General features: G+C 37.2%; 1 protein-coding gene across 1 annotated transcript; it reads right to left on the bottom strand.

Annotated features, from left to right (window-relative positions):
• Positions 1–68: 68 nt before the first annotated feature.
• LOC136806090 (uncharacterized) lies at positions 69–27955 on the bottom strand. Its single transcript, XM_067062660.1, has 11 exons — positions 27933–27955; positions 10793–10871; positions 9282–9536; positions 8576–8887; positions 6862–6975; positions 5974–6134; positions 4983–5133; positions 2908–3041; positions 2558–2726; positions 1325–1651; positions 69–852 (listed from the first exon to the last, which is right to left on the bottom strand). Exons 2-11 carry the CDS (start codon positions 10845–10847, stop codon positions 704–706), a joined length of 1827 nt encoding a protein of 608 aa, XP_066918761.1. The 5' UTR covers positions 10848–10871; positions 27933–27955; the 3' UTR covers positions 69–703.

The raw sequence follows: 27955 nt of genomic DNA, 5'->3' as shown, positions 1-27955 counted from the left end.
CCTAGAATCCTCCACCCCCGTAGATACTTTCTGACCACTCCCTTACCGAAAAATCAACATAGCATAAATATGATCAAAATTACAACTTTCTTCTTAAAATTTTAACAAAATATACAAAATATACCTAGTTTTTCTTCTTATAAATCGTTCAAATATAATAATGAAATTTCCTTGGAAAAAAACGAACAAAAAAGTAAAATCAACTGTCTTTCACGATATTTCGTTCTCTTGCAGAACTTCATCAGATCTTCATCAGGTATGAACTTTCCTTGGATATGATTAACAGAAATATTGAAAAATTTCACGACGTGAAGGTTGATATATGCTTATGACTCATGATATGGATATGAATAGGACGAATTAATATCAAACAACAGGGGGTTGGGATAACTTTGTCCCGGTAGAAATCTTTAAACCTATTGTATTGACTACCTTAAAGGAAGAAATTTTGGCGAGAATTTAATTTGGCGGATGGCCAGGGATGGCCAAAGATTTTTCCGAGGGAATTTAATTTGACATCATCAGTCATCCACCAAAATCTCTTCCCTCAAGGTATTGCTTAAAGAATAACTGTGTTACTTTTTAGTGTTATGAAGTGTTTTACTTTAGTTTGGCGGAACCCTCCTCCTCTTGAACGTAATTTACTTTTCATGAAAGTGGTACATGCGATGCATCCATTAATACAAAGCTTGTTCAGATTTCTTTACGACTTAGAGTAACTGACCGACCCAGGATCGTTCGAAGATTGGTTCTTTTTCCAGCAAGCACCAATGGCAATCAACAACACGCCTAAACAGCCACACACAATACCAGCGATCGCTCCTCCACTCAAACCACCTGATGATGTTGACGCTGAAACAAAAAAATATTTAGCAAATAAAATGTAACGGGGACAATTATTGCTTTTCGAAAAATCTTGCCATGTATAGGTCTGGCACTAGCCTATACTAGACGTCACGGCTTTTTCTGTACGTACTAAAAAAAAGGATGAAAAATCCCGGTTTTTGGTGAGGTGCTTGCTAGTCCGGCATGATTAGAAAAATTTTGTGTCCTACTAGTAGCCAAACCAAACAGGCGCGCAGGAGCGTTCTTTTGAAAACAAAAGATACCATGGCATTGAAGTGGATAAAATAACTTCGCACTTATTTGAACAAGCCCACGTGCTAAAAATAAAACATCACCCCACCGCAGAGGCATAAAGAGGCTCGCAAGAAAATGTCTCAGGCAAGGAATGGTGCATTTAACCGTACTTACATTTTTGGCAAAAAAACGATCCTCATAATCTATATTTTTTGTTGTGCGAATTCAACGTCCTCAAACTTACTGTACGAAGGTGTTGTGTAATATTCTCCTACAGCTGCTCCATATTGATCCAATTTGTTCTTCAAAGTAATCTCGAAATAATATTTGGTCTTCTCTTTAAGTGGCGAAACAGCTTTCTTGCCGTCGTCGACGATAAAAACAGTGTCCTCTTTGCAGTTCAACAAATCGTCATTGGATTGGACCTCACAATATTTCAGTTTCCCGGACAAGCTAGGTGAACCATCTTGACCATCATCAGTTGGCCGATCAAACCAGAGTTGAAGCCAAACGTAATCTTTTGTTGGTGTTACTTTGCCCACTTTCAGATTCAGCACTGGGCCGGGTAATGCTATAAAAATACAATAAAAACAGAAAGTACTGATTGGGAGAAATGCGAATCAAGATTAAGAAATTCCTCCTATTATGGTGCATATAGAATTTGTTAACTTTTTTGCCAACGTTTTTGCAAAATTTGGGGATCGGCTGGAGTTTTTATAAGGTACTTCACTTATTGGTCATTTGAAGTAATAGAGATGACGCGTTCTTTAGAAAAAGTAATAAAACTGTTTTTATTACATGTTAACGACCAACCAAATCAAATAAGAGCTTGCAAAAACTCCAGCTTGTCCCAAAATTTGGCCAAACTGGGGAAACAATTTTCGAAAATTGGCATTTTTGCGCCCCCTCTGGAAAGTAAAACATCTTTGCAAAACTGATGCGAGCGATGCGAGCAGGAAACCATTTGAGTATTTTTTCTCTTTTTTTTGGCTGGAAACTGCTAATTCTAAAGTATGATAAAGCAGAGGAGCGCCGAAATTAGTGATAAGAGGCGCCTCTTTGCATCTTTGCCCCCCAAAAGAAATCTGCCGCTGACCAGCCCCTTTCCACCACGCTACTGCCAAATCCCTGTTTTCAGGTGATATCAAAACAAAACCTACCTGTAGTCTTCGTATTACGGTATATTTCTTTACACATCCAAATAGTTTAGCTACCTTATCGGCCAAAACTTAGTCGGCCCTAAGTGACTAAATTTTAGCTTGGTGACAAAGATTAGGGCCGACTAAAGTTTGGACCGACTAAAAATTAAGAATTGGTCAAAACTTAATTATTAGTCGGCCCTTTGTGACTAAATTTTGACGAGGTGACTAAAATTAGGGTCGACTAATAATTAAGGCCGACTAAAATTAAGTCCGACTAAGTTTTGGCCGATAAGCTACCTGAGACTTCAGATGATAAATAAAAAACGAAAACTCACCCATCCTGGGTATGGTATAATTGATAATTTTCGGCTCGGCAAGTCCTGCATCAGTCTTTGCTGTGATAACGATTTGGTAAGTTGTTCCATTCTTTAGTGCTCCCGTACCGAGAGAAATGTAATTTGTTGGTTTACCGTTTGGTAGAAATGATACCACGCTATTTCCAATCTATGAAAAAAAACGCACGCTGTACTAATTTGCATACATTAGAATGATCCAACTATCTTTATAACCTCAATACGCAATTAACTAAATGCACGCAATTACAAGCATAATTACTTCTATTACTAGCACCACCCGCCGCCAAAATAATTAAGCGGTATTGATATGGAGAAATGAAGATACTGACCTGAGTTCCATTACTGAACAACGAATAAGTGACGATATAAGAAAGCCAGGAAGGAGAAAACTCGTTCAGTCTGATTCTAATAGTGCTGTAATTTCTGTGGTTGATCCAGGAGGCTTCTGGTATCACCGGTTTTTCTGTGAGAGAAGATAGAAGTTTTGTACAGTACTGTAGAGACAAGAAATCGTCAGCGTCAAACTATTTATATGTTTGCATTCATTTAATAAAATAAAATGCTACAAAACGTTTTGGATGTGTTACCTATTTATGTAAGTTTTCATGGGGAATGAAAAGGAAAGGCGGAAATGGTGTTTTGTGGCGTTTGGTCAGGGACAACCGGGACACTCTTCAAATTAGAGCATTTGGGTGTACTTCATTTGTCCATAAAATGGTAGATTTTGAATGAGAGATCTTCAGCGTAAGTCAACATCACTTCCAATTAGAACTTCCGATATTTTGGTGAAGAATTATGGCGAATTAGTTTCATAACTTTGAAAGAAGGATGTGTTGTATATGAATCGACTCAGTATTTGGTACGGCTCCTATTACTAGAATACATAAAAACTATTTGTGTTTTCGCCGAGTTTTGTTTGAAGAATGCCTTCAAAATATTCGATCTGTGGGTACGAAAATAACTGTTTTGATCTATTTTGCCTGAAGAAAAAATTTGCTCAAAGGTTTAGTTATCAGATCTATTATGACATTCACAACATCACTATTTTTTAAAATTCTCCCCGCGTTGGTGTCAACCTATGGTATGGAAAAGTGAGAAAAAATGAGCTACCCAGCGAGTTTTTAAAGAGTTTGTAATAGGTATATGTAATAGGTATATTTCGACCAATTTTAACAATTCATCGTACATTTGGACCTTTATCAGAGGTTTTATTCAAATTTTTACGAAATTTTAGAAAGCTTAAATCAATCCGCTCAAAACTTTTCAAACGAGGTGTTTGTTACTTGAAGCTATCTCTTTTTCATATCAAGACTACAACTTTTCCAGAAAAATACAACCCTTTAAGACTAAAAATACTGTAACCCCTTGTAATTCCTGGCAATTTTAGGTCCAAGCCTATCTGTTTGAAGGATTTAAAAAGTTTTAACCCCACGGAATTCAAATTAATTTTGACAGATTTTCGTATATTCCTATGGACTTCCACGACATATTGAACCTTGCCGCCTCAGAACGGAAATGGACCTCCTCATCAGTACACGGTTTTTCCAGGAAAAGCCCAATTTTTTTCGGGAGAAGCCCTATTTTTTAAACAGAATTTTAACAGAATTCAAGTCCTTCTCGAACCAGAGATATGAAGGTTACAAGTTTCAAAGGATAATATTTCTATAAAAAATGTTTCAGGGCCCGGGACTAAAGGGCCTTCGATATACGACGCACGAAGTAGCCTATTTTGAATTGATCAGACCTCTTTAATACATTCTTCTGGAAATGCATAAAATAACTGCGAACCTCGTTCTCAAAGACTTGTTGCTACGATACTTCAACGTCGTAAGACATATTAATGTTTGCGGTTTTTTATCAAAATTGAAAACGGTCTTTCATTTGGGAAAACATATTATATGTAAATGTTGTTTGAGGTAATAAGCGAGTTTGTGTATGTGTGTTTTTCAGCAACGGAGACGGTAAGGTTCTAATTTGACTAGATCATGACCAACTGAGGACAACGGTAAATCAGCACTTTTACCGTCCTCGATTTTGCGGGTCAGAAATACGGGTTTTTCCAAATCGCTTCAGTCACTTTACCGTCCTCAAAAGTGTAAATACATAAACTCGCTATTATTTCATTTGAAAACGAAACCCGCAGTGTCGTTGATTTATATCCAGAAATGCGTAAACCTTGAATAAAAATGTTGACAAATATATCTGAAGAAGCTAATCAAATTTCAGAAAGCACTAAAACTTTTCCCGCATCATATGACAACAATCAAATGACCAATGAAAATTAACAACCCAAAATCCTAAAAGACAAAAGACAAAACAAACCAGATTTCACTAGAGCAACTAAAAAGAATTTAACGAATAGGAACCTATCATAAGCCGTATTAAGCAAAGATAATCGACTTACCTGGAACTGGTACTTGGAATGATGTAGTTGTGGTTGCTCCTTCTTCACCACTGACAGTTTCAACTCGCATTGAAATGTTGTAGGTTGTGGAATTTCGAACTCCCTTGATGACCAAGTTACTTGGGTAATTCAGAACTTGATAATGATATGTCTGTTAAAAAAAAAACTCTTGAAAATTTAGTAGATTTAGTGAGGAGACAAGTGTGGAGTCTTCCACTCTGAATGAAAATTCCTCATCTTCTGGACGATCTGTTGTGGCCGATTTTGTGAAGAGGTGTCATTTGAGATCAAAACTGCTTTCAGCGGCCGAAGACATGTTCGCAAGTTGCAAGGGATACAAAGGAACCTTTTTGCTTTCGCATGTCGTTTAGCTCAGTTCACCATAGACAGTCGAACATGTCGGCTCATTGTAAAGATTCATAGATTACTGAGCTTATCACATAAAAAGTCGAATCTTGACCACACTCCTAATGACTTGTATTCCGGTATTGAAGGACCGAATTTTCGGTGTTCCGGTATTTGTCAGAAACATTTTTGACGGGTGTTAGAGAAATATTCGGCCGACATGCCGGTAATTTGTACCTTGGGAAGCCCGTAATTTTATAAACTGTTTTTGTTGTATTATTATAGTCAGTCTTTGTATGTGGAAACCATTGATAAGAGAATCTGTCCAAATCACATTTGGATGTTTTCCACACGAACGTTAAAAAGCATGACCATTCGGCCTGACCCGGGGTCCGCACCTAGGTCCTCTCTGGAGACAAGACCAAAGACCGAATTGTCCCGGATAGGCCCGAGCGTTCTAGCGTGGTCTCTCCTCCAGGGCAAAACGATCCCTAGCTCAGCGATTCAATTTTATAGTTATCAGTCTAGCTGTATATTTATCACATAAGTAAAAAAGAATCATAGATATTTATCTTATTGTAATATATACCACTGAGTATATTGGTGGTAAAAGAGATTTTAATAAAAAATGAATTCTAGAACTCACAGTGTCAGATACGATCAACTCTTTGTTATCACTAGTGGTTACATTGTATTGTATCGTGAACCAGTTCTTCTGATTGCTCGACTGATCCGAGAAACGATAAGTAACCGTAAATTCAGTGAATCCTTTGTTAAGCACTTTATCAATGACTATGCTTGGAATATCTGGAATTAAAAGTATAAATCGGAATGTACTTACTAAGGAGGCCGTTGCAAGATAAATAGATACACGTCAATTCATGATATGCACAATTGCAATGTCTTTTTACGTCACTTACAACCAACCAGCTGTTGGGGCCGTGATGTAATGTCAGAAGACATTGCAATAGTACATATTATGAATACGCTTTAGCAGTAGACGACAAGTTGTATGGCTGTAAAGGAAGAGCCTGTGCTGTAGAATAAGTAGCAATACAAAACTTAACTTCCGTGCATTAAATTTTGAAAAATTTGAGAAATTGCACTGTAAACATTTTCCAATGAACGATTCAAGTAGACAACCCCCTCCTCCCCAAAAAAAGTCAGGCTAGTTGTAATCTCCGAGCAGATTTTGATTACTCCGTGCTGGTACGTATTTACTATGAGGACCATGGCTCCGTAAGAGAATTTGCCAAGGTTAGTGCATCCGCTTGTATCTTTTTCATCCAGTTTTGTAATGAATAGTATAGGAGATTTTGAGGGCGCAGATAAGTTGAAAAATTAAACTGTCAATCATACACTGTCAATTAGAACGTCGTTTTTACTTTCGTTTTAAAGCAAAAAGCAACGCGGTTTTGAATGTTTTAGCTGAACAACAAGGTCAGATCTTCATATTCGCCATATCCCTATTGAGCAGAGAGTGGTATGAGCAAAATGGATGTTCTGTTAATAGATTAGGCTACTTAGTACTCACTGCAGTTGTCTTCATCTGAAAAATCACTGCAATCTTGTTTATTGTCACAAATTCTTTCTTGGCTGATGCATTTGTCTTCCGCGCGACATTTGGTCAGTGGTTCGTAACATCCTCCTGTATTAACGGAAAAGATGTTTTAGTGTTTTCCAAAACTGCATATTTCCTGGACTGGCTAGTGAGTTCCACTTTGACGATTTTTGAAAAATAGAAGCCTTTCAAGTGCTTTGACGCAAATTCGATATTTTTGATATTGCAAGGGCTTCAAAAGTTTAAAGTGACGTCCAGAAATCGAATTTTTGGAGCCCGAAAACCTGGGCTCAAAACATTCGAAGAATTCGCAAAGTAGAATAGACGTTAATTGCGTAGAAAAAACGCAGGTGACGTCTAGTATAGGCTATGGACTGTCTAGATCTTAAATAAATTTAGTAACGATTGATCGAATCTAGGATGAAACAAACACAATGACCTTGCGTGAGTCATTTTTCTTAGCCTGATTGCTATAATTCTTTGTGACATATTGTTTCACAGGTTCGGTCTGCCGATCAAAAAGCCATAAAAGGTTTAAATTAACTTTTTATTCATTCCCAGAACTGTTTGTGTGGTGATTCGTTAAAGGGGGCTTCATTCCTTGAATCCAACTTTTGTTGAAAAACTCATCGGTGAAAAAATTTATCGTAAAAGATTTCAATTGGTGATTGATTTCAACGGTGTGATGCAGCGGACACCACTAATTAGCGGACACCGTCGGGGAAACGGATTATAGATCCGCTAATTAGAGGTGTCCGCCTTTTTGAGGATTTTGAATTGAGGATCAAATTTCGAAAGTTAAGCCGTACAAGGTAGCACAAACATTAAATTCGCCCGTTAAAAGGAGAAAACAACATTGGAAAAATATTTGGTCCTTTAGTCGCCCATTTAGAGTTACTGCTAGATATCGGAGGATCTAAGTGATATCTTCCTTCGTTTCGAGCGTTAAGCTCCTATTCTTCGGGATATGAGCACTGCTCTTGTTTTGAATATTGAATTTCTCCAGATAAATCGCATGCGCACTGAGGTTTTAATGAAACAATAGAGAGTTTCGAAACCTAAGCCAATCAGCTGTGTTTTAGACATTATTTTATTTAAAATCTCTATTGATAAACATCTTTTGTGAATGCTGTCTATTATGTTTAAACCTATTAATAAGCAATTCCCGGTGGGGGTTACTAGTGGCCGCCTATAAACCAAGAGTAAGGCCTAAAAGCCTGGAGCTGTCTATTGTGTAGACTAGAGGATTTACTGTATTATTGTTAAGTCGATGAAGAAAGTAAGAATATTTAAAATAATAAGTTTAAATGAAGAATGACTATTTCAACGTACTCTCGGGTACTTAATAGCTGTCCCCCCGCTAATTAATTTTTCGAAAATTTTCCACTCAGGACATTCTTATTCCAACCCCCCCCCCCCTTCCAACCCCCCCCCCCGCTTATTAATTTATGGGAAAATCTTTTTGAAAGTTCCCTTTTTTGTCCTAATTCAGCTGTATTAGCCTCCTTTTCAAAAATTTTCCACCCAGGACATTTTTATTCCAACCCCCCCCCCGCTTATTAAGTTTTGAGATTTTTTCCAATCCCCCCTGCTTATTCCAACCCCCCGGCTAAATAAATAAGAGTATTTATATTATTCACTTACACTCCCCTTTTGGGTCTACTATTCAAAAGTGTAGATTCTTTACCTTTGACGAGCCGTGCAGCAAGGTCTTGAAAATCCTTTCCTTGGAATGTGTAGCTCAGTAAAAAATCGCCGATATCACTTTCATCTAGTTTCTGGATGTTCAATCTGTAGGTCTGATAGTAAGAGAAGCCTCCATTGTCGATTGTTGTGTTTTTGAGCGTGTATCGATCGGTAGAGACGTCATACGTGTTTCGACCGTTAGTCCAGAAGACGTTTGTGATTTCGGGGTACGAGGAAACGCTCATTTGTATTTCCTGTGTAGTTTGACCAATCATAATGGTATGATTTCGGGCGAGATTCAGTGGGTTCTTGACTGTACAAAAAAAACGGGAAATATACAGTAAAATTAATCTTCGATAAAAAATAATCAACGATTATAAAATTGGTCATAAAGCGATTTTTTCGGCACTTTTTACAGACAGATTTTTCTACTGATAAGGTATTCAAATGTACAATTTGTATTCCCTCGGAAATTAGGACCCTGTTTGAAAAAAAATTGAAACGATATTTCCAATTCCCCTTTTTGGGAAAGGATCAAGTAGGGTAATCGAATGGAAACAAAATTTGACCGAAAATCCTTCAATAAAATAGCCCCAAAATAGGTCACATAGGTAGTTGTTTTTTTTTTGTCCAAAACGCAAAAGTCACGACTTTAAGATTATGAACTTTGCTGGGTATTTCGATGAAAAAGATTAGAATAATCTTACAGTTGACAAAAAGTGCGAATTTCCTTTCATCGTCATAAGTGAAGCAAGTATAGTTGCCAAACACGCCAATACCCTTGCCAATAATCGTCAAAGTGTTCGACTCTAGCACAAACCTTGGCATGTCGTCTGTTATGTTCACGAGGTATTGTCTCCAGTAGACTGGTTTGCCATCATCCGTGTCACAAGTGAATGTTGCGTTTTGTCCATGGTCGATGGTCTCCTCTCTACCAACACTAGTGATCTCCCCATGAGTTACTGTAACGAAAAGAAAAGTCTTTATACACACCCCTGTCTCACAGCCCCGGTGAAACAGCGGGGATAAAAATTTCGATTAAAATCTCAATGGGGATAAAAATTCTATTGTTCCAAGGTTAAAAAATCCCAGCGGGGATGATTTTGGAGTGCAATTTCTAAACAATGAATTTCGAATGGGGTTGAAATCAAAGTCAATTTCTCAGTGGGACTGAAATTGTAGGGTATTTTCCCACTGGGACGAAATTTTTGCCAATTTTCCAGCCGGGTCTGTGTCACATGGGTGTTTGTACCGGTACTACTTGTACAACCACAAACAAAAAGTAAGTTTTCTAACTTAGGTTGGAAGAGTTGAGTTTTAATGGAACTTTGAGTTTTAATGCTAGAAACTCAGGAATTCAAGATCCAAAAGTGGTCCAATAAGGCTCAGAATATAGCCTGGAAGTCTTTAAGTCCCTCCAAAATTAAAATCTTTGTACTAGAAATTTAGTATCAGTTAATTGTTAGCAGTAATATTATATGGTTTTCAGGGAAATTCGAAATAAAATACCCAAGGTCACTTTGAAACTTCATATTCTTAAAAATTTCAAAATGTGAACATAAGTGAAGTTGACCCAAAATTCCTGGTTGATGCCCTGGTGGAGCTTGAAATAGTTAGTCAATTGACAATATCTCCTATGTTGGTGATGGATTATCAAACGGTTTGGAAAAGTTTGAATTTATTTAACGCTTGAAATTCTGAATGAAAAATGGAAAAAGTGGACATGAAATTTTCGAGCTTTTCCCATATGGGACGAAATTTCGGGTTTTTAAATTCACATTTTTGGCCTGTTTCCCACTGAAAAAGAAGGGCCATCTGGCTTGTTTTGAAGGGTGTTGAAGTGTTGAAGACTCATTCATTCGCTTCATGACATAATGATGATCTTAGCTACAGCTTCAATCAGTGCCATAACATCTCTCAAAATTTTAAAACTGCAAGTGACAGTGCTTTAAAAGTACGGTTGAAAAGAGGTTTGAACATGATGAGACTTAAGACTTAGTACCTTAGTATTTCAGGATGTAAAAGTACAAAAATGTTCCATTGAGGTGAGATTATAGCTTAGAAGCCACCCTCTCCCAAATCGAAAAATCGAAAAATCCAATGAAGCAGAGTGGTAGTACTAAAATTGCAATCCTTGCCCAAGCTTTCAATTCTGAAAAACGTTAAAAAACCCTAAATTATCAATATATTTCGGCGTTGGTTGTAGTCTAATTTTTACCTTTGATGACCAACAAAATGGTGGCCAAGAAAAACAAATACTCGAAGTTCTTCATCGTTTGCCACAACACTTCTATATTCTAAATTACATATGAAGAAAATTAAAATATCATGTGGATATTTTGTGAAACTACTTTTACTTTTGTTACTTGAAGTTTCATCGTATGAGCGACAAATGAAAAACGATGAAATACGTTTTCAAGTCCAATGTCTGATATACAAGATTAAACTAGCTCAAATATGGATTTATAAGCAAAGTATTCTAAAGCTGGTCAAAATGGTCTTTACTTATACTACCGAACGCAACAAATAAACATTGCATACAAACTTTTAAGTACATATATAATTTGTTTTGAAATTCCCTTACAGTCTATGCAAAAGCTGAAAAACCACAGAACTATTTTGCGGTTTGTTGATTCGTACATACACGTTTTTTTATTAGAACACCTAAAATTTGGCTGAGCCTGGATGTGCTTATTTTTTTTAGCAATTTTCAGCCTAAAATGTTCTTAAATGCGTTCTTAACTTTTCAGACTCCTCTAAATCGACAATATCATGCGAAATAAAGAGCACTTAAAATTGGTAAAATTTGGACAATATCTGACTCTCGATTTCAGAAAATCCATCCCTAAGTTCAGTTAAAACTGGTCGAAAAGAGGAAAAAATTGTAGTTTCTTGTCAGTTTTTTCCAAACTGAGGCTGGGCATGTTCTTACGATATTCTTCATTTTTTCGACGAATTTCAGCCTCAATGTTCTTATAAACTAGGTTCTAATAAAAAAACGTGTATCACGAACATGAAATTTCAGAAGCAAGTAGATATATCGTCGCGTATCACGCCTCAATGTTTGCCCTATAAACTCATGAACAGATCACGCCAAAACAAAAATCGAACTTTCCCCTCTGAACCACACAAACCACTGAGAGGCAGTGAGAGATCACATTTCACGATCCTACTTATAGGAAATTCGTCTTTCCAAAGTCAGGGTTAAAAAAACTTTGCTTTCCTGCATCCTCATAGTCAGACATCTGAAAGAAAGGCCCAAACATTTTTATTACAATTTATTTGTGCGTTCATCATAGAAAATATATCTCTTCCAAAGTTTTCAACTTTTAAACTCTACTTGCTTACAAAACTTGCCACTAACTTGTTTCAACATTCAACTTAACATGGAAATTCCCCTTCATACTATCACAAACAAACGAGAAATGTAATAAGTGTCTTTCTTTTGTGAAAACAAACTATATAAGAACATAGGGCTTCGATGGCCAAAATGTCAAGAGCAAGTTAAGAACATTTTGAGGCTGTGGACTCAAAAGCACCCGTTTTCTTAGTAAAATGGGCAAAAATAGTGAAAGTAAGAACATTTTAAGAACATTTTTCGGCTTGATACCTAAAAAGTTAAGAACATCCGAAGGCTTTAAAAATTTTGGATGTTCTTATAAAATAACTTGTAAGCTTTTCTCTCTTCATAATCAAACACGCGATGGTTTTATTGATTGAAAGAGTTGATTGAAATGCTATGATAAGAGCCAGTTTTTTTAAGAGTGGGGCAGGTCCAATAGTTTGAAACTTAGATTTTTTCCATTTTTGGATATGTTGTTAAGTACTGTCACGAGTACATCCTTTACTAAATGTAAATAGCATATTTATTCTATACTTAACTTCTATCAATAAAAGTTATCCAATCATAACGCCGTAGCTAACAACAACGATAGCTGCCTTCTATTCTCCAAATATACAAACCTGACAAAAACATTACCTAATGTTGCAAAGAATCCACCAATCAAACTAAGAGAACAAACTTTTAGATAAACGTTTACAGAACGATCCACTCAACCGAAAGAAAAGATAATCCGTAAAACCCAAATAAGGAGTGTTATAAATTCCACAAGAAAAAGATTTGGGCAAGTCCTAGCAAATGGAAAAACTCTAACCGCAAATTGCGTTACACGAAATTCTTAAAAACAATACGTACTAGCGAGACAAGGCAACGTCGGAGCAACGTTCTTCATCAAACAAAAGAAAACGTGGGAAAAACAAGAAGAAGGAGTGGCGCTCCACCACCTCAAAAACAGTATAAATACAGGAGTCGAAATCAAGGAAGACAGTCAAGGGAAGCAAGCGAATAGAGAAGAAATAAATCAAAAGAAGGTAGGCCATCAGCCTAAGAAACAAATAGCGAGGCCATCAGCCCGCACTAAACGTACTCTTTTATTGTAATTACGAATTTGAATTTAAAGGAAGAAGAAAAGAATCTAAGGGAAATTAACTAATAGCGAACCCCTTAAATACATCGTGTCAAATCATTATTTGGAATCATTTGAAAATAAGACTTAGAGAATATACTTTAGTAACAACAAAAAAGGTGATTGTTACATTTGGCGCCCGATACGTGATCGTACCCACCCGCAGAGAAAAAGTTCCTGATTAAAGAAGAAAGATTGATTAAAGGATATTTTGCTGACTAAAGGAGATTTTATTGATTACAGAGGATTTTATTGATTAAACAGAAGATTTTATGGATTACAGAGGATTTTATTGATTAAAGAAGATTTTATGGATTACAGAGGATTTTATTGATTACAGAAGATTTTATTGATTACAGAAGATTTTATTGATTACAGAAGAGTGCTGATTAAAGAAGATTTTGCTGACTGAAGAAGATTTTATTGATTACAGAAGATTTTATGGATTAAAGAAGAATTTTGCGGATAGCAGAAGAATTTACAAAAAAAAAAAAAAGAAATTATTACTTTTACTATCCATATAAAGGATTGATCAAGAAAGTATCAACCGTTTGTATAAATGCGCCCTTTGTCACAACTAAATAACTACAAGTCACCCATTTCCCCCAGATCGTCGAAGACTCAAAAGACTCAAAACCTTAAAAAGGTAATCGATCGTATCTGGTGGCGTACACTGTTAAAGCGGAGGACGGAAACCATCGTTTTTATTAAGGCCATCGCTAGTAAACAGGAAATCTGTCGGAAAAAGATCAAGAACATCCAAGCGATTGCAGCCAACCCCGACAAGCCTTTTAAATACGTAAACAAAAGAACAGGTCGTTGGGAGGTCAAGGTAGCTGACAAGAGCGTCACTTCACTACTACGGAGATACCTAAACCAATTCCAAGCAGAACACAAAAACCTACTAGCACTTAATCGTCAGTACAACAAGCAGGTTCAAATAACCGACCAACTTTTGATGACAATACACCTCCAAATACTTTCAACGCCAGACAACTAAGCTATACTAAAAGCTAAAGAAAAAGGTTATAAAAAATCAAATAAACCGCATAAAGGACAAAAAGAGAGCTAACGTTATACTCTCATAACTGTAACGTGAGCCATAAAAGTTAGCTAAATTGTAATAGCGTCATAGTTAACCGCAACTATTCAATTTCCATATTAGCAATCACTGGGCAAAAGAAGGAGAGAAGGAAGCAGATCCTAAATTGCTGTATCGGATGTTATCTGCCCTATCTCTACTTTTTTCACAAACCGCTGTGGTTATCTGTCTTGTAAGAAACAACTATCCCCCAGAGGTCGTATTTCTTTACCATTTACTCGGAACTTACGCAAGGTTTAATTACCTTCGAATTCGCACCCAACTTGGTACACCAGTATAAACTTTTTTCTTTCAATGCCAGAAAAGTGCACCTGCAATTCAAAGACGAGAAGCAGTAAAAAGAAACCTTGTTTATTTCATCCGGAAGAACCGGATACAACAGAAAACTTATTCCTACAACACCTACGGACTATAAAGCCTAGAGAATCCTCTACGGAAACACATCGAGAAGAGATGGAAGATCTTAATGCAACCCTGAAAGGTCTACATGATTTGACGGTTGCATTGGCGAATAATACTCAACATCAAGATACGAGATTCGACAGATTCATCCAACAAATGACACAGGACGGACAAAACAATGGCGCTAATGCGGGACGACCTGCCAGAAACCGCGCGTCTTTGAAGCCTCCAAAACCTTTCAAAGGAACTGATGAGCCACATGTTGCCGACTTTTTCAGCCAATTCGACCGATACGTCCAATTCCATAACTTGACGGACAATGAAAAGCTATTGGCTTTCCCATCGTGTTTGGATGGGCCAGCATTACAATATTACGAAGGTTTGGGAGATGCTGTGAAGAGGAACTTCAACAACCTACAGCAGAGTTTCATGGACAAGTTCGAACCAGCTAGAATGAGGGTGTTTAGAAGGGCCAAGCTAAATGCGAGAAAAATGGGCCAACATGAGAGCTTAGAGGAATTCACCTTGGCCGTGTGCAACGAAGCAAGGCGTTTAGCATTGAACGACGCCGAGACCATGTAAATATTCATCCAAGGCCTTTCAAACCAGTTGAAAGAGCACGTACTGCTGGCAAACCCAACTAACCTACAGGAGGCAAGAAATGCAGCGGAAAGCAAGGCATTTGCAATAAAAACAATCCAAGACTCAAAAAGCATGGAGCTCAACACAATGTTACCAAAACTCAGAGAACTAATACAAGACAATGATACAGAAGTCAATCAAAATAGAGACGACCGAAAATTCGACGAACTGTCCAAGAAGATAAACATGCTGCAGAAGCAACAACGCCATGACAAAACAAGAGGTAGTATGTCTTGCTACAGATGTAAGAGGGATGGACACAAAGCCAGAGATTGCTTCGCAAAGACTGATAAATTTGGCGAAGTCCTACGGGACGCGAACAACCGTCAAAACAATTATAACAATAATAACCCCAAAGCTGACGGTTCATGGCACAGATTTCCTCAACGACCACATTACCAAACAACCCCGAGACGGAACAGTTTCGCAGCTAACAAAATTGGTCAAATGAATATACAGAAACCCACCCAGCCTCCCTACGATCCATTCGGGTCTAGGGAGAGACGCATCAGATTTGACGGTGGAAGGGAGGAAGTAAACATGATATCCAGAACAAAGTCCTTCCAAGACGTTCGGAATAAGGGGTCAAACAGTACCAATTGGAGAGAGAATAGCCCGGAAAACGAATTTTATCAAGTATCCAACCAAGCCTTCTCCGTTAATGTTTCTTTCTGGTAAAGTATTTGGGAAAGATTGCAAAATGCTGGTAGACACAAGTGCTTCGATATCCTGCATAAGCAAGGAATTCTGGAAAGAAATTGGGCCACGTGGATACCCTGTTAATATCACGCCTTATCAATCGGTGGCAAATTTCTCTGGTGGTGGAACGCAAGTATATGGCGAGACGGTGCTCACCCTCCAGCTTGGAAAATATGAGATCGACCAGGAGCTGGTTATAATACCCTGTACGCACAATGTCATTTTGGGACGTGACTTCATGAAAATGACTAAAGCTGTCATAAATCTGGCATCAGACGACATGACGATCTTCGATCATTACACACTGCCAATGGTATGTACCATGGATGTGGACAGTCCAAGGAAGCTGGAATGGTCCTCAAGAAGTGAAAAGTCACCTTTGTTATCCCAGCAGCAAAATGATGAAATTAAAGTCAAACTCAAGTCAACAGCTACTCTTCCACCGAAAAGACAAGCTACAGTTTTAACTGTGCTTTCACACGAATTACCGCTGGGGACTACCCTACACTTGGAAAGACATCCAACAGGCAAGCACGAAGTAATTGCACCTACTGTAACAGAATACCAGGGAAGGGAGATGGCTTGCACCGTTTACAATCCTACAGAACAGGAACTTAGGATCCCCTGTGAGACAGTTATAGGTTATCTGGACATTGTAACTGATATGACCAATATGATATCAGGTACACCCGAAGTAAATAACATCGATAACAGCACGTTGGAACCACTAGAATTTGACCTTGAACAGTCGGATCTGACGGAGAAACAAGAACACGACATGCAAAAGCTACTCGCAAAACACAGAAGAGTGTTCGCAGCAAATGATAGAGAATTAGGAAGAACTTCAATAGTCCAGCACCACATCGAGTTGGATAAGAGGACACCAATTAAACAGAGGCCATATCCCACCTCCCACGAAAACAAACAGAAGATCCAGAGGCACATCGATGATATGTTAGACAGAAACATCATAGAACCCTCTTCGAGCCCATGGGCCTCGCCTGTGGTTCTCATTTCCAAGAAAGGAAAGAATGACAAGGTCCTCATTTCAAAATTGAGCAAAACTGTTGGCCTAAGCCCAAAACTCGGACCAAAATTCGTTGGTCCCTACATTCTGAAAGAAAAACTGTCCGATGTATTATTCAAACTAACTGAAACCAATGGCAAACCTGTCAAATCGCCGATTCATGTTAACAGAATGAAAAAATACGTTGAGCGACAGGAAAGTGTTGATTCCTACGAGTCCTCTTCGGATAATAACGACGCTATGGACGACCTGTCACGGCCACCCAAAGCACCAGAGCCGCAAATCAGATTTGTCAAGGATAAAGAGCCGACACCTATCGTGGACATGACTGGTCCAGAAATCATTATAAACCACCGCAAGAGGAAAGGCAAAATGGAGTACTTGGTAAAATGGCGTAATAAACCTATGACACAAAACACTTGGGTTCCTAAGAATAAACTTGATAGCAGCTTTGTACAATCATACACTGACAAGACGCGGTATTCCGTGAATAATATAAACCTTACCACGCCTAGGAGACATATGCAAAACGTCAAGGGTACCGCAATCATTTTGCTGATGCTTCTCAACTGGGTCACAAAGAGCGAGGCAATGCAATTAGGACCAATTTATGACTGCACAAGAGTCAAGCCCACTGGTATCTACAGATTCCCGGACATACGGAATTGCACAGTTCCGCCGGACGACGAGACTCGAGGAATACAAACATTCAAGGCAGAAGTCCTGCACGAATCTCCAAAGTACACCCCCGTCACTTTATTCCACTGTTCCAAATTTGAAGCCACTTTGACTTGTAAAGAAGGATTCCTAGGAGGGAAAAGGAAGTACCGAAAAACGAAAATACTTGCGACGACAGCAGCAGAATGTCGTAAAATCTGGTTCCAAAAAGCATATGGAAACCAACGCTTAAGACCACTTTATGGAAAAGGAATATGGGAATCGGACGTAGCCGACAAATATAGATGCAAATGGATGAGCACCAAAACAATATCTTTCACGCACTATAGAATAACGGAGTATAAAAGTTACATAATTGGAGGAAAAGAGAACCTTCACCAAGCAGTCTCAAAATCACAATGTCCCTACAAGAAAAAGTTTTACAGACCAAAGCAAGACATGCCGTCATTACTCATATGGCAGCTGCCAACAAATCTTGCCGCGAATGTATACCATCCTAAAGGAATCCACACTATAAAGATGATGGGTGATATGGTCTTAGTTACAGAGGTTAAAATCGGAGGGACAATTATTATGAAAAAACAAGGGTCGTATATTTTGGACAATGGCTATGTCATTCAGACTAAAACGCCATCGCAAACTACCGTCGATACTATACTACAATACACTAAATCTATGAGAAAATATATTCCAAACGATGAACATTGGTCGCTAGTCGAAGCCCATCTAGCGGCACTTTACCAAACGGAAAGGCTGAACCTCATAGATACCTGGAATTCTATATGCGTTGGAAATCAAAGAATACAAAAGATTTATAAGTATTTTAGTCTTTGGCGAGGTCGCCAAATGTAAGGAGGGAGGTATGTCACGAGTACATCCTTTACTAAATGTAAATAGCATATTTATTCTATACTTAACTTCTATCAATAAAAGTTATCCAATCATAACGCCGTAGCTAACAACAACGATAGCTGCCTTCTATTCTCCAAATATACAAACCTGACAAAAACATTACCTAATGTTGCAAAGAATCCACCAATCAAACTAAGAGAACAAACTTTTAGATAAACGTTTACAGAACGATCCACTCAACCGAAAGAAAAGATAATCCGTAAAACCCAAATAAGGAGTGTTATAAATTCCACAAGAAAAAGATTTGGGCAAGTCCTAGCAAATGGAAAAACTCTAACCGCAAATTGCGTTACACGAAATTCTTAAAAACAATACGTACTAGCGAGACAAGGCAACGTCGGAGCAACGTTCTTCATCAAACAAAAGAAAACGTGGGAAAAACAAGAAGAAGGAGTGGCGCTCCACCACCTCAAAAACAGTATAAATACAGGAGTCGAAATCAAGGAAGACAGTCAAGGGAAGCAAGCGAATAGAGAAGAAATAAATCAAAAGAAGGTAGGCCATCAGCCTAAGAAACAAATAGCGAGGCCATCAGCCCGCACTAAACGTACTCTTTTATTGTAATTACGAATTTGAATTTAAAGGAAGAAGAAAAGAATCTAAGGGAAATTAACTAATAGCGAACCCCTTAAATACATCGTGTCAAATCATTATTTGGAATCATTTGAAAATAAGACTTAGAGAATATACTTTAGTAACAACAAAAAGGTGATTGTTACAGTACAATGAACTGAGTAAAATCCCAAAATATTTTGGTCTGAAAATCCATAATGGCGGATTTATGCCAATTTGAAGTTTTTGACATTTTTGGGCATTGCACTTAAAAAGTTTTTTGATATAGAACCATGTTTTTAAATATTTCCTATCTATATAGGAAATATTTGTTAAAACGGTAATTTTTGGTCAGCCTAAGCTGAGCATTCAAATAGGTAAAATTTTCTTCCATCATCACCATCATCATCATCATCATAAGACGGCAAAAAAAAAATCCGATTTCGGATTGTTTTCGGAAAACAAGTTATCGGTAAAACTTTGGCGCGAAAAATTTTTTCTATTGGAAGAGAAAAGAAACACGTCACTTCATTTATTACGATTTGCCATTAATATGAGAATAATAAAAGAACACTATATAAAAGAAGAAAGTAGTAAAAATGAAATTTTTTTGTTTATTCATTAAATAGAAAGTTTTTTACGATTGGTTTTGAGGCTTTCTTGTCTGGAGAGAGTTTTTGTGTGTAGGAAAGCAGAGAAATGAACGTCAAAGTGTGGCGTAACATTAACAGAAACTTGGAATCATCATAACTTTTGATTGAGTTATCGAAACTGGACGGAATTTTCGACGCAGCTTCCTCAATATAAAATGCACTCATTCACATTATACTAGGGGCCTACTTAGTTCAACACGTCATTTAAATCAATCTGACAAATGTGACGAAAGCTGCAGTGAACAGTGAACATCTAAAGCGACCGCCTCGAATATACTTTCTCATAGAATAACGAACAGGTTTAAGACATTCTAACGAACAGATTTAGGTGGAATTTCCCGGGGGTTTTACCTAGGCAAAATGGATGCGAACCATAAGGGTACCTTTTTTCAGGCCTGAAAAGTCTCTCAGAGGGGTACAAATTCATAAGTTAGTCTCTAAAAGGGTCCCAAAATCACGAAAATCGAAAATTTTTCTCTAAAAAGGACACGATTTCCAGAAGTTTTGACCAAAATTTGGTGAAAATCAAACCGAAATTTGGAAAAAATCTACCAAAATTTTAGGAAAGTCTCTCAAAGGGCCCCAAAATCATCAAAATTGTGTCTCTCAAAGGGTCGACTTTCTGCTCGGACACCCCGTCACCTCGTAAACCTAGTACCCCCCCAAAGGTGAAATTCCAACATCTATCCCATGTCCACTTTTGGACAAATCCAACTTTGTGTTAAACATTTTTTCGTCTGAAGTTTCAGCCAAAATGAGCTTTTCAACCTCTTTGACTTTAACAACGAATTAGGTTTCTTGATTGTACTTCCTTCTAATCGTCGTTTTAAGCTGATTGGGCTGACCTTCCAGTGCAGCTGGTTTATTCTCCTTCTTCTCCAAGTCTAACGTTGGTTTTGGTCAATTTCGTGAGTTTGTACATGAGTCTCTTTTTAAATCAAGCTCCGGCGGTAAAAACAGTAGGATGTTCTTTTTTCGGGGCGGAAGACGTCATTTTTTCGAGAAACGTCTGTGGTAAATATCCGTACGGCGCTCTATTCTCCTTGTCGATCGGGCAACGTCGGCCGTTTCAGAAGCGTAGTGTTGATCGGACCATACTGCTTTGTTTCTAACTGTCAAAACAAAGATGGCAGAAAATAGACAACAACACATACAACAACTTTTGCTCTTTCGCTCATAGTTTGCAGAGGGGTATGAACCCCCCTAGGTTTATTTCATCCCCCCCTATATACCCATCCCCCCCTTTTGTAATGAAATCTTATCCCCCCTTTTTTTTTACAGAAAATCCGTTTAGAAGGAAACTCGCTTTCCCGCCTACCAGCAAAATTATCAACAAGAAAGAGTATGAAGTATTATAGTCACGAGCCAACAATGACAGAATATAACTAGCGTTTTTCATTAATCTTGATCATTTTAAAATCTAATCTAAAATGTGTGTGTTCTGTTGAAAGTTCTTCAGGTCCCCCCTTTTTTATTTGATCCCCCCTACATTCCCACCCCCCCTAGTTTTTTCGGCAGATCTCGGTACCCCCCCTACAAAGGCCCTCCAGAAAGTTGGCATCCCCCCCCCTATTAAAAAGGGGGGGGGGTGCAAACTATGTCGCTACTTTTCTTTGCTTTGGTTTTTATGCTTTGATGAGTTGAATTGGATCATGATTTTTGTACGATTGTCACAAGGAATGGTCGACAGTGAACTTTTCTTAATATTCCTTTCTGGATTTGATGTTTCATTTACATTCTGTTGCTGTTGGTTTGGAATGAGCTGGAATAATGAGAGATGATACAATCTCTTGGTTGTTGGTCTTGGAAAAACGGGACATTTTTATCAACTTCCACAACAAACTAACTTCAATTTTGTTTGTATATTTACATGAATCGTATGAAGGCAAGTGACTGTGAATAAATCTGACTTGCATATACTTGCAATATGGAAAAAGTTTGCACCCAACGAATGCAATCTGGCAATGCCGACAATGCAACAATGGGAATGGTTGATGAACTGATGATTTTAGCTAAAAATTTAAACATGGAGCAAAATTGACTGGTTAGTGATTGAATTTCCCTTGGTGTTTTTATCTACAATAATGAATTAACTGCTGGTTAATAGTCAATAGTGACAGTTAGTGAAAACTCGTTGCGGCTATAAATTTCAAATTTTAAAGCTGATAGCCGCGGATCCGAACACCATTGCCCCAATATGAAGAATGTTATGTTATACTTCTTAAAAGGTTAATTGCATTGAATATGGATGTAAATAATTTGAAATCACCTCACATGTACAATTAAAATTTTTCTTGAACTTGGAGATTTTCTTCCCCGCGTGCATTTTAAAACGTGGAAAACTTTAGTTGTGAATTTAGAGATCTTTTGCAACGTGTGTTTTAAACGTGGAAACTTTTGTCGTGAATTTGGAGATTTTCTTACCGTCAACTGCTCCAACTTGGGACTATCTGACAAAAAATGGGACAGCAATTTGGCCACCATTTCACTGAACCTCCAAAGTCATTTGATTTGAGTTAATGAACGGCGTATTAAAAAAAACACGACTTCTCTTTCACACTGCGTAGGCTTTTAAATCGAAATATGAAAAAAATCTGTAGTGGAATACACGCAAGTGTCTAGATTGAAGATGAACAAATTAGTGGCAAAACAATGGAGCGTTTGACGTCACTTGCGCGACAAATTACACACGCGTTATTTGTTAATCCCATCGGGCGATAGGCGGTTTGTTAGGCGGCGGGCGTTCTCTAATTCTCCAATCGGCGCTATCAGTGAAGGTTATCGTGACATGTTATGAAAGGAAGTATGATTGATAAACTTGGTGGAGTTATCAAAACAAATTTGTTGTCAAAGAGATTTACAAACAGTCCCATGTTTCGACCAATCGTCTCAAGTTAAAGCAGTTGACGGTATGTACATTTAAAACATGGAAACTTTTGTGATAAATTTGGAGATTTTCTTACACGTGCATTCATAACGTGGAAAACTTTTGTCGTGAACTTGACACTTTCTTCCACATTAAATTCAAGTGATTTCCTGACATGACAATTAATTTTATTTTCTGACATTTTTTTGGAAATTTTGATTGTTTCCAAGTATGTGACATTTTTTGCTCTTGCAGCATGCTTTTGGAAATCATAAAATGGCTTCTGTTAGGGGAATTTTTTTCCTATCGACATTCTTTCAGATTATAAAATGTTTTCCAGTATATAAAAATGAGATTTTTTTTTTTTTTGCATTCTGTCGGAAAATATGAAATTGTTTCCCTGTTTTGAAATATTTTTACTTTTTAGCACGTACATTATTTCAAAAAACTCCAAAAGTTACTTCAAATTTTTACATTTTTTGCAATATTTTATATATGAAAGTATAATGCAAAATATTTCATCTCATTTTAAAAATATATAAAATTTTCTTTGGTTTTCTTACTGTGAAATATTCTCCTTTTTGTCATTCTTTCATTTTAAATATTTGCCCTTTTTGGCTATATAATATTTCTGGAAATCAGCGCTTAAAATAATAATTAAATAATCAGGTCTTTTTGATGTGTCCAACAACACTCTACTTGGCGGTGCGACGCCGGGTGACCACTAGTATACTACTAAAATCCAAAGTCAAAATTTAAAGTCCACCTAACGAAAAATTAAAGTTCCAGCCAATTTGATTACTGCATTGTTGTTCTCAGTCGGGTTCAACTTGGATATATTCCGTGATCTGCAGCTTTGAACCTACAGTCATCTTATGAATAATCCTGTAAATACTGGCAATAACATAAATGGAATTTTGAAATTCTTAGGGACTTGTGTCGCTTGATGTTATGAGATTTAAAGCACTTTGAAATCGTTTGAGGACATCAATTATTATTTTAACATTTGTAAAGGAAATATTTATCCGCATCTTTGCGGCTCTTGTTTCAAATCAAAATCAGGAATTGGTTTTTGTTGATTCTGAAACTATGGCCAGTAAACTATGCAATTTTCAAAAAAAAATCGAAATTTCAAAATGGTAGCTGGAGTTATGACGTCACAAAAACGCTACAAATTTGATTTTAGGGGTATTTTGGAGTGATCTGACCTGTCCCAGGGGAGTTTCTTACTGCTCAAATTAACATTTTCTGGTAGTTCAGTCCCTGGTCTATCCATCTGAAGTAATTGCAATAAAAACTTCCGGCCCTACTGGCCCCTAGAGGCCCGGAAAGCCAATAAGGTCTCTTGATTTAAAAATTTTCTTAACATCGCTCGAAAAATGACTAAAATTTGGGATATTTTGGCCCATTGGCAAACTTCAAAGGGGTCTAAGTCACTGAATTTGTTATATTATAAGGGCTATGATGAATCTTTTATATAAAAACGATGAAACTAAGTGAAAAAAGTTGTCAAATGTGCTTTTTGGGCCAAAAAGGTTTTTTTTTCAATTTTTTGACTAGAGCTGAGGTCATTATATTGCAGCCAGTAATTGGCAGTTAGAAAGTAAATTCTATCTGAAAGTTATGATTCCTCATCACATTCGAGTAAGGTTTCTAGGAAAATAAAATATGGTACTCTTCGAAAGCTTATAGAGACTGAATTTTCACTCAAAGGCGGCTTCTAACTCCCCTGACCCCCTTAAGAGCCAGTTTTTCTAAGAATGGGGCAATTTGGGGCAGGTCCAATAGTTTGAAACTTACATTTTTTTCATTTTTGGATATGTTATTAAGTATAATGAACTGAGTAAAATCCCAAAATTTTTTGGTCTGAAAATCCATAATGGCGGATTTATGGCAATTTGAAGTTTTTGGGATTTTTTGGCATTGCACTTAAATTGATTTTTGTTATGAAATTATGCTTTTCACATCAGAATGAGGAATCTTTTTGGTTATCCTGAAAATATGGGCGTCAATATCCAATTTTCAAAAAAATCAAAATTTTCAATGGTTAGCCTGAGCTATATGACGTCACAAAACGCTACATTTTGATTTTTTGTGGTAATTCAGAGACATCTGACCAGTGTCAGGGGACGTTTTATTGATCAAAAGGATTATTCTGATAGTTCAGTCCTTGACTCCTTGAGGTCATTGAACAAAAGATTCCGGCTCCACTGGCCCTAGAGGCCGAAAAGCTGATATGCTGAAAAAGTCCCAACTTAGCTCCCATTTTCCAGGATCCCAACATTGTCTGGCCTCAACTCTTTTGTTCCTCGAGCAACCCCTGTATCTCAGGCCCAAAAGAGCCACCTATGTGACCTTGCTCCTTAATTTTGTATCTCCTTGAAATTTTTTTAAACTTGGTCAAAAAAATGACCAAAAAAAATGGGATCTTTTGGTTCATGGCAATTGAAGGGTCTAGGCATGAATTGATGTAAAATTAGGGCGACAATACTCATAATAAAAACCATGAGATTAGGGGAAAAGTTGTCAAAAAGTTCTTTTGGTCCAAATACGCTTTTCATTTTTCGACTTGAGCTGAAGGACATTCCATTCACCCAACAATTGGCCATAAAAAATAATTTTGATGCATATCTTTTTCTTCAACCAACCCAGCAGTTTCAGGGAATCAAATGATCCTCTTGATGTCTTATGGAGGCTGAAAATTCACTCAAAAACCAAATGTTCCAAATTCAAAGATCTATAGCGGAGGAGTTAAGAAATCTTTTGAATTTTGGACATATGCCTTTATAAAAAGTCCAAAAAATGGATGACAAAACCTTGTTAGAGGTGCTCCTAAGTCATTTTCGAAGATTTGAGAGTTTAGAAGCACATTTAGCCAGGCTTAGCCTCTGAAGGAGAGATCTTTAGGTTGAGATCTTTATCAGAATTCGCACTATCACTATGATTCTTTCACAAAATCAAGAATCAAGTGTCTTGGGGGAATCCCTTCTGTTAAAAATTTGAGCCAAATTAGCAGTTTTGAGCAATATGATCAAGATTTTCAGAGTTTTAGAGTTTGAAGGGACGTTTAGCTTGGCTCAATCTTTGAATAAAAGGTTAAAAACTTTAGTTCTTGATCAAACTTTGCACTCTAAATGGAATCCCTTCACAAAATTAAGACTCAAGTAACTCTGAGGACTCATTTTGTGTATAAAATTCAGCCAAAATTGTGTTTTAAGCCATTTTTGCAAAGTTAAGGAGGTCAGCGGAGTTAGAAGTGGTCTTTGAGTGAATTTTCAGCCTCCATAAGACATCAAAGAGTATCACATTTGATTTCCCTGGAAACCTTTCTGTGTTTGGTTGAAGAAAAATGCTAGGGGAAAATTTTTTTTTATTGGCCCATTGTTGGTTGCAATGGAATGTCTTCAGTCAAGTCAAAAATTGAAAAAAAGCGTTATTTTTGGACCAAAAAGAACTTTTGACAAATTTCCCCCCTAATCTCATGGTTTATTATGAGGATTGCTTAGCCCGAAGAACATATTTCAGACCTAGACCCCTCAATTTTTCCAAGAACCAAAATATCCATTTTTGGTCATTCAATCAAGATAAAAAAATTAATGGAGAAGGTCACAGAGGTTCTTTGTTCCTGAGAGACAGGGGTGTCTCTTTTACCTAGTTTCATTGTTTATATAAAGATTCTCATGTCCTTATATTTACGATTCAATGACCTACCCCCTTTGAAATTTTTCATTTTCGAGCGAGTTAAGAAAATTTAATCAGATCAAAATTAATGTAGGAGATCACAATGTTGTCTTTTGATCCTAGAGACAGGCTGTGTTTTCGAACGAAGATTAAGGAGGTAGACAATGTTGGGATTCTAGAAACTGGTCTAAAGGTGTATATTCGACTTATTGCTTTTCGGCTCTAGGGGTAGAGGGCCGATTTTTAGTGCAAACTCTGGATAGCCCAGGGACTGAACTACCAGAAAGTATTATTTTGAGCAGTGAGAAACTCCCCTGGGACAGGTCAGATGGCTCTAAAATACCCCTAAAATCAAATTTGTAGTGTTTTTGTGACGTCATAACTCCAACTACCATTTTGAAAATTTTGATTTTTTTTTAAATTGTATACTTTACTGGCCATAGTTTCAAAATCATCAAAAATCAATTCCTGATTTTGATTTGAAGAAACATGGTTCTATATCAAAAAACTTTTTAAGTGCAATGCCCAAAAATGTCAAAAACTTCAAATTGGCATAAATCCGCCATTATGGATTTTCAGACCAAAATATTTTGGGATTTTACTCAGTTCATTGTACTTAACAACATATCCAAAATGAAAAAAATCTAGTTTCAAACTATTGGAACTGCCCCAAACTGCCCCATTCTTAAAAAAACTGGCTCTTAAGGGCTCAATTTTCGTTTGCATTCTTAATCATTATTTATTCATTACTTTTTTATAAGAAAAGGGCTTAAAATAAATTCAAGCGAGAAACGATATTATTTTTTAATATAAGAAAAGAAATAATCTTTCTAAAATATTCTTAATTTTTCGCCAATTTCATCATGGACATTCTTATAAAGTATATTCTTATTGAAAAAAGCGTGTATAAAATACTTTCTGTAATTCAAATCTTACTCTGGTTCGAAGAAAATTTGAGAATCAGTTAAATCCATCAGTGCCGTAGCAACTGGAGGGGGGGGCAAGGGGGGGCTATGCCCCCAATAATTTTTTCAAAAATGGTTATTTTGCAAAATGCTAAATTTTTCTTTTTTAATTTGTCATAATTGTCTTTATGTGCATGTTTTGAGTGTATTTTTAAGCAATCTAGAGCTCAAATTTTCAAAATTTCCCCCCTCGGGCCAAACCATGGTTGGCCCTCAAAGTGTCACTAAACTTCAGCCCCCCCCAATATGAAAATGCTTCCTACGGCACTGGTCCATTCGATTTTTGTTTGTCTCTTTTCCCTTCGCTACCATGTGGAAATGATCAGTCTGCACCATGACGGGAAATATATTCCTGAGCAGGAAGGTGGCATTGCTCGATGAGGAAATAACGTCAAGATTTTTTTTCAGGTTTTCCCAACTACCCGGTTAATATTATGCAATGAATCTACACATCACTCGCAGTAATTCTCGTTAATCGAACTTTTTCAAATTCAAAATCGATTGAAAGGATTATGAACACAAGTCATGCTCGTAAACGAACTGTTCGAGTTATGGAAAACTGACGAGTAGAGTAAAACTCTCCGCATGACACGTATATTTACTCTGAAGGTCATGCCTCTGTAATAGAATCTGAGAGCTGAGAACTGAAAGCTTTTTTGGACTACACCAATCATAAACAAAAACATCAGGGCACTTTAAGAACAAAAACTCACCGGTTTTGTGAGTTGAGGAACCA

Source organism: Clytia hemisphaerica, unplaced genomic scaffold (assembly GCF_902728285.1).
Source record: "Clytia hemisphaerica strain Z4C2 unplaced genomic scaffold, Clytia hemisphaerica genome assembly, whole genome shotgun sequence".
In the NCBI taxonomy this organism is placed as follows: Eukaryota; Metazoa; Cnidaria; class Hydrozoa; order Leptothecata; family Clytiidae; genus Clytia; species Clytia hemisphaerica.
Note: the sequence above shows the minus strand (reverse complement) of the source record. Positions and strands in the feature narration are given on the sequence as shown.

Bases quoted from the DNA above. Each gene is read 5' to 3' on its own strand.
- LOC136806090 (XM_067062660.1), bottom strand. From the start codon at position 10,847: ATGAAGAACTTCGAGTATTTGTTTTTCTTGGCCACCATTTTGTTGGTC. The intron at 9,537-10,792 runs GTAAAAATTAGA...TTTTCGTTACAG, and splicing joins CATTTTGTTGGTCATCAAAG to TAACTCATGGGGAGATCACT. The intron at 6,135-6,861 runs GTGAGTACTAAG...TTTTAATTCCAG, and splicing joins TTCAGATGAAGACAACTGCA to ATATTCCAAGCATAGTCATT.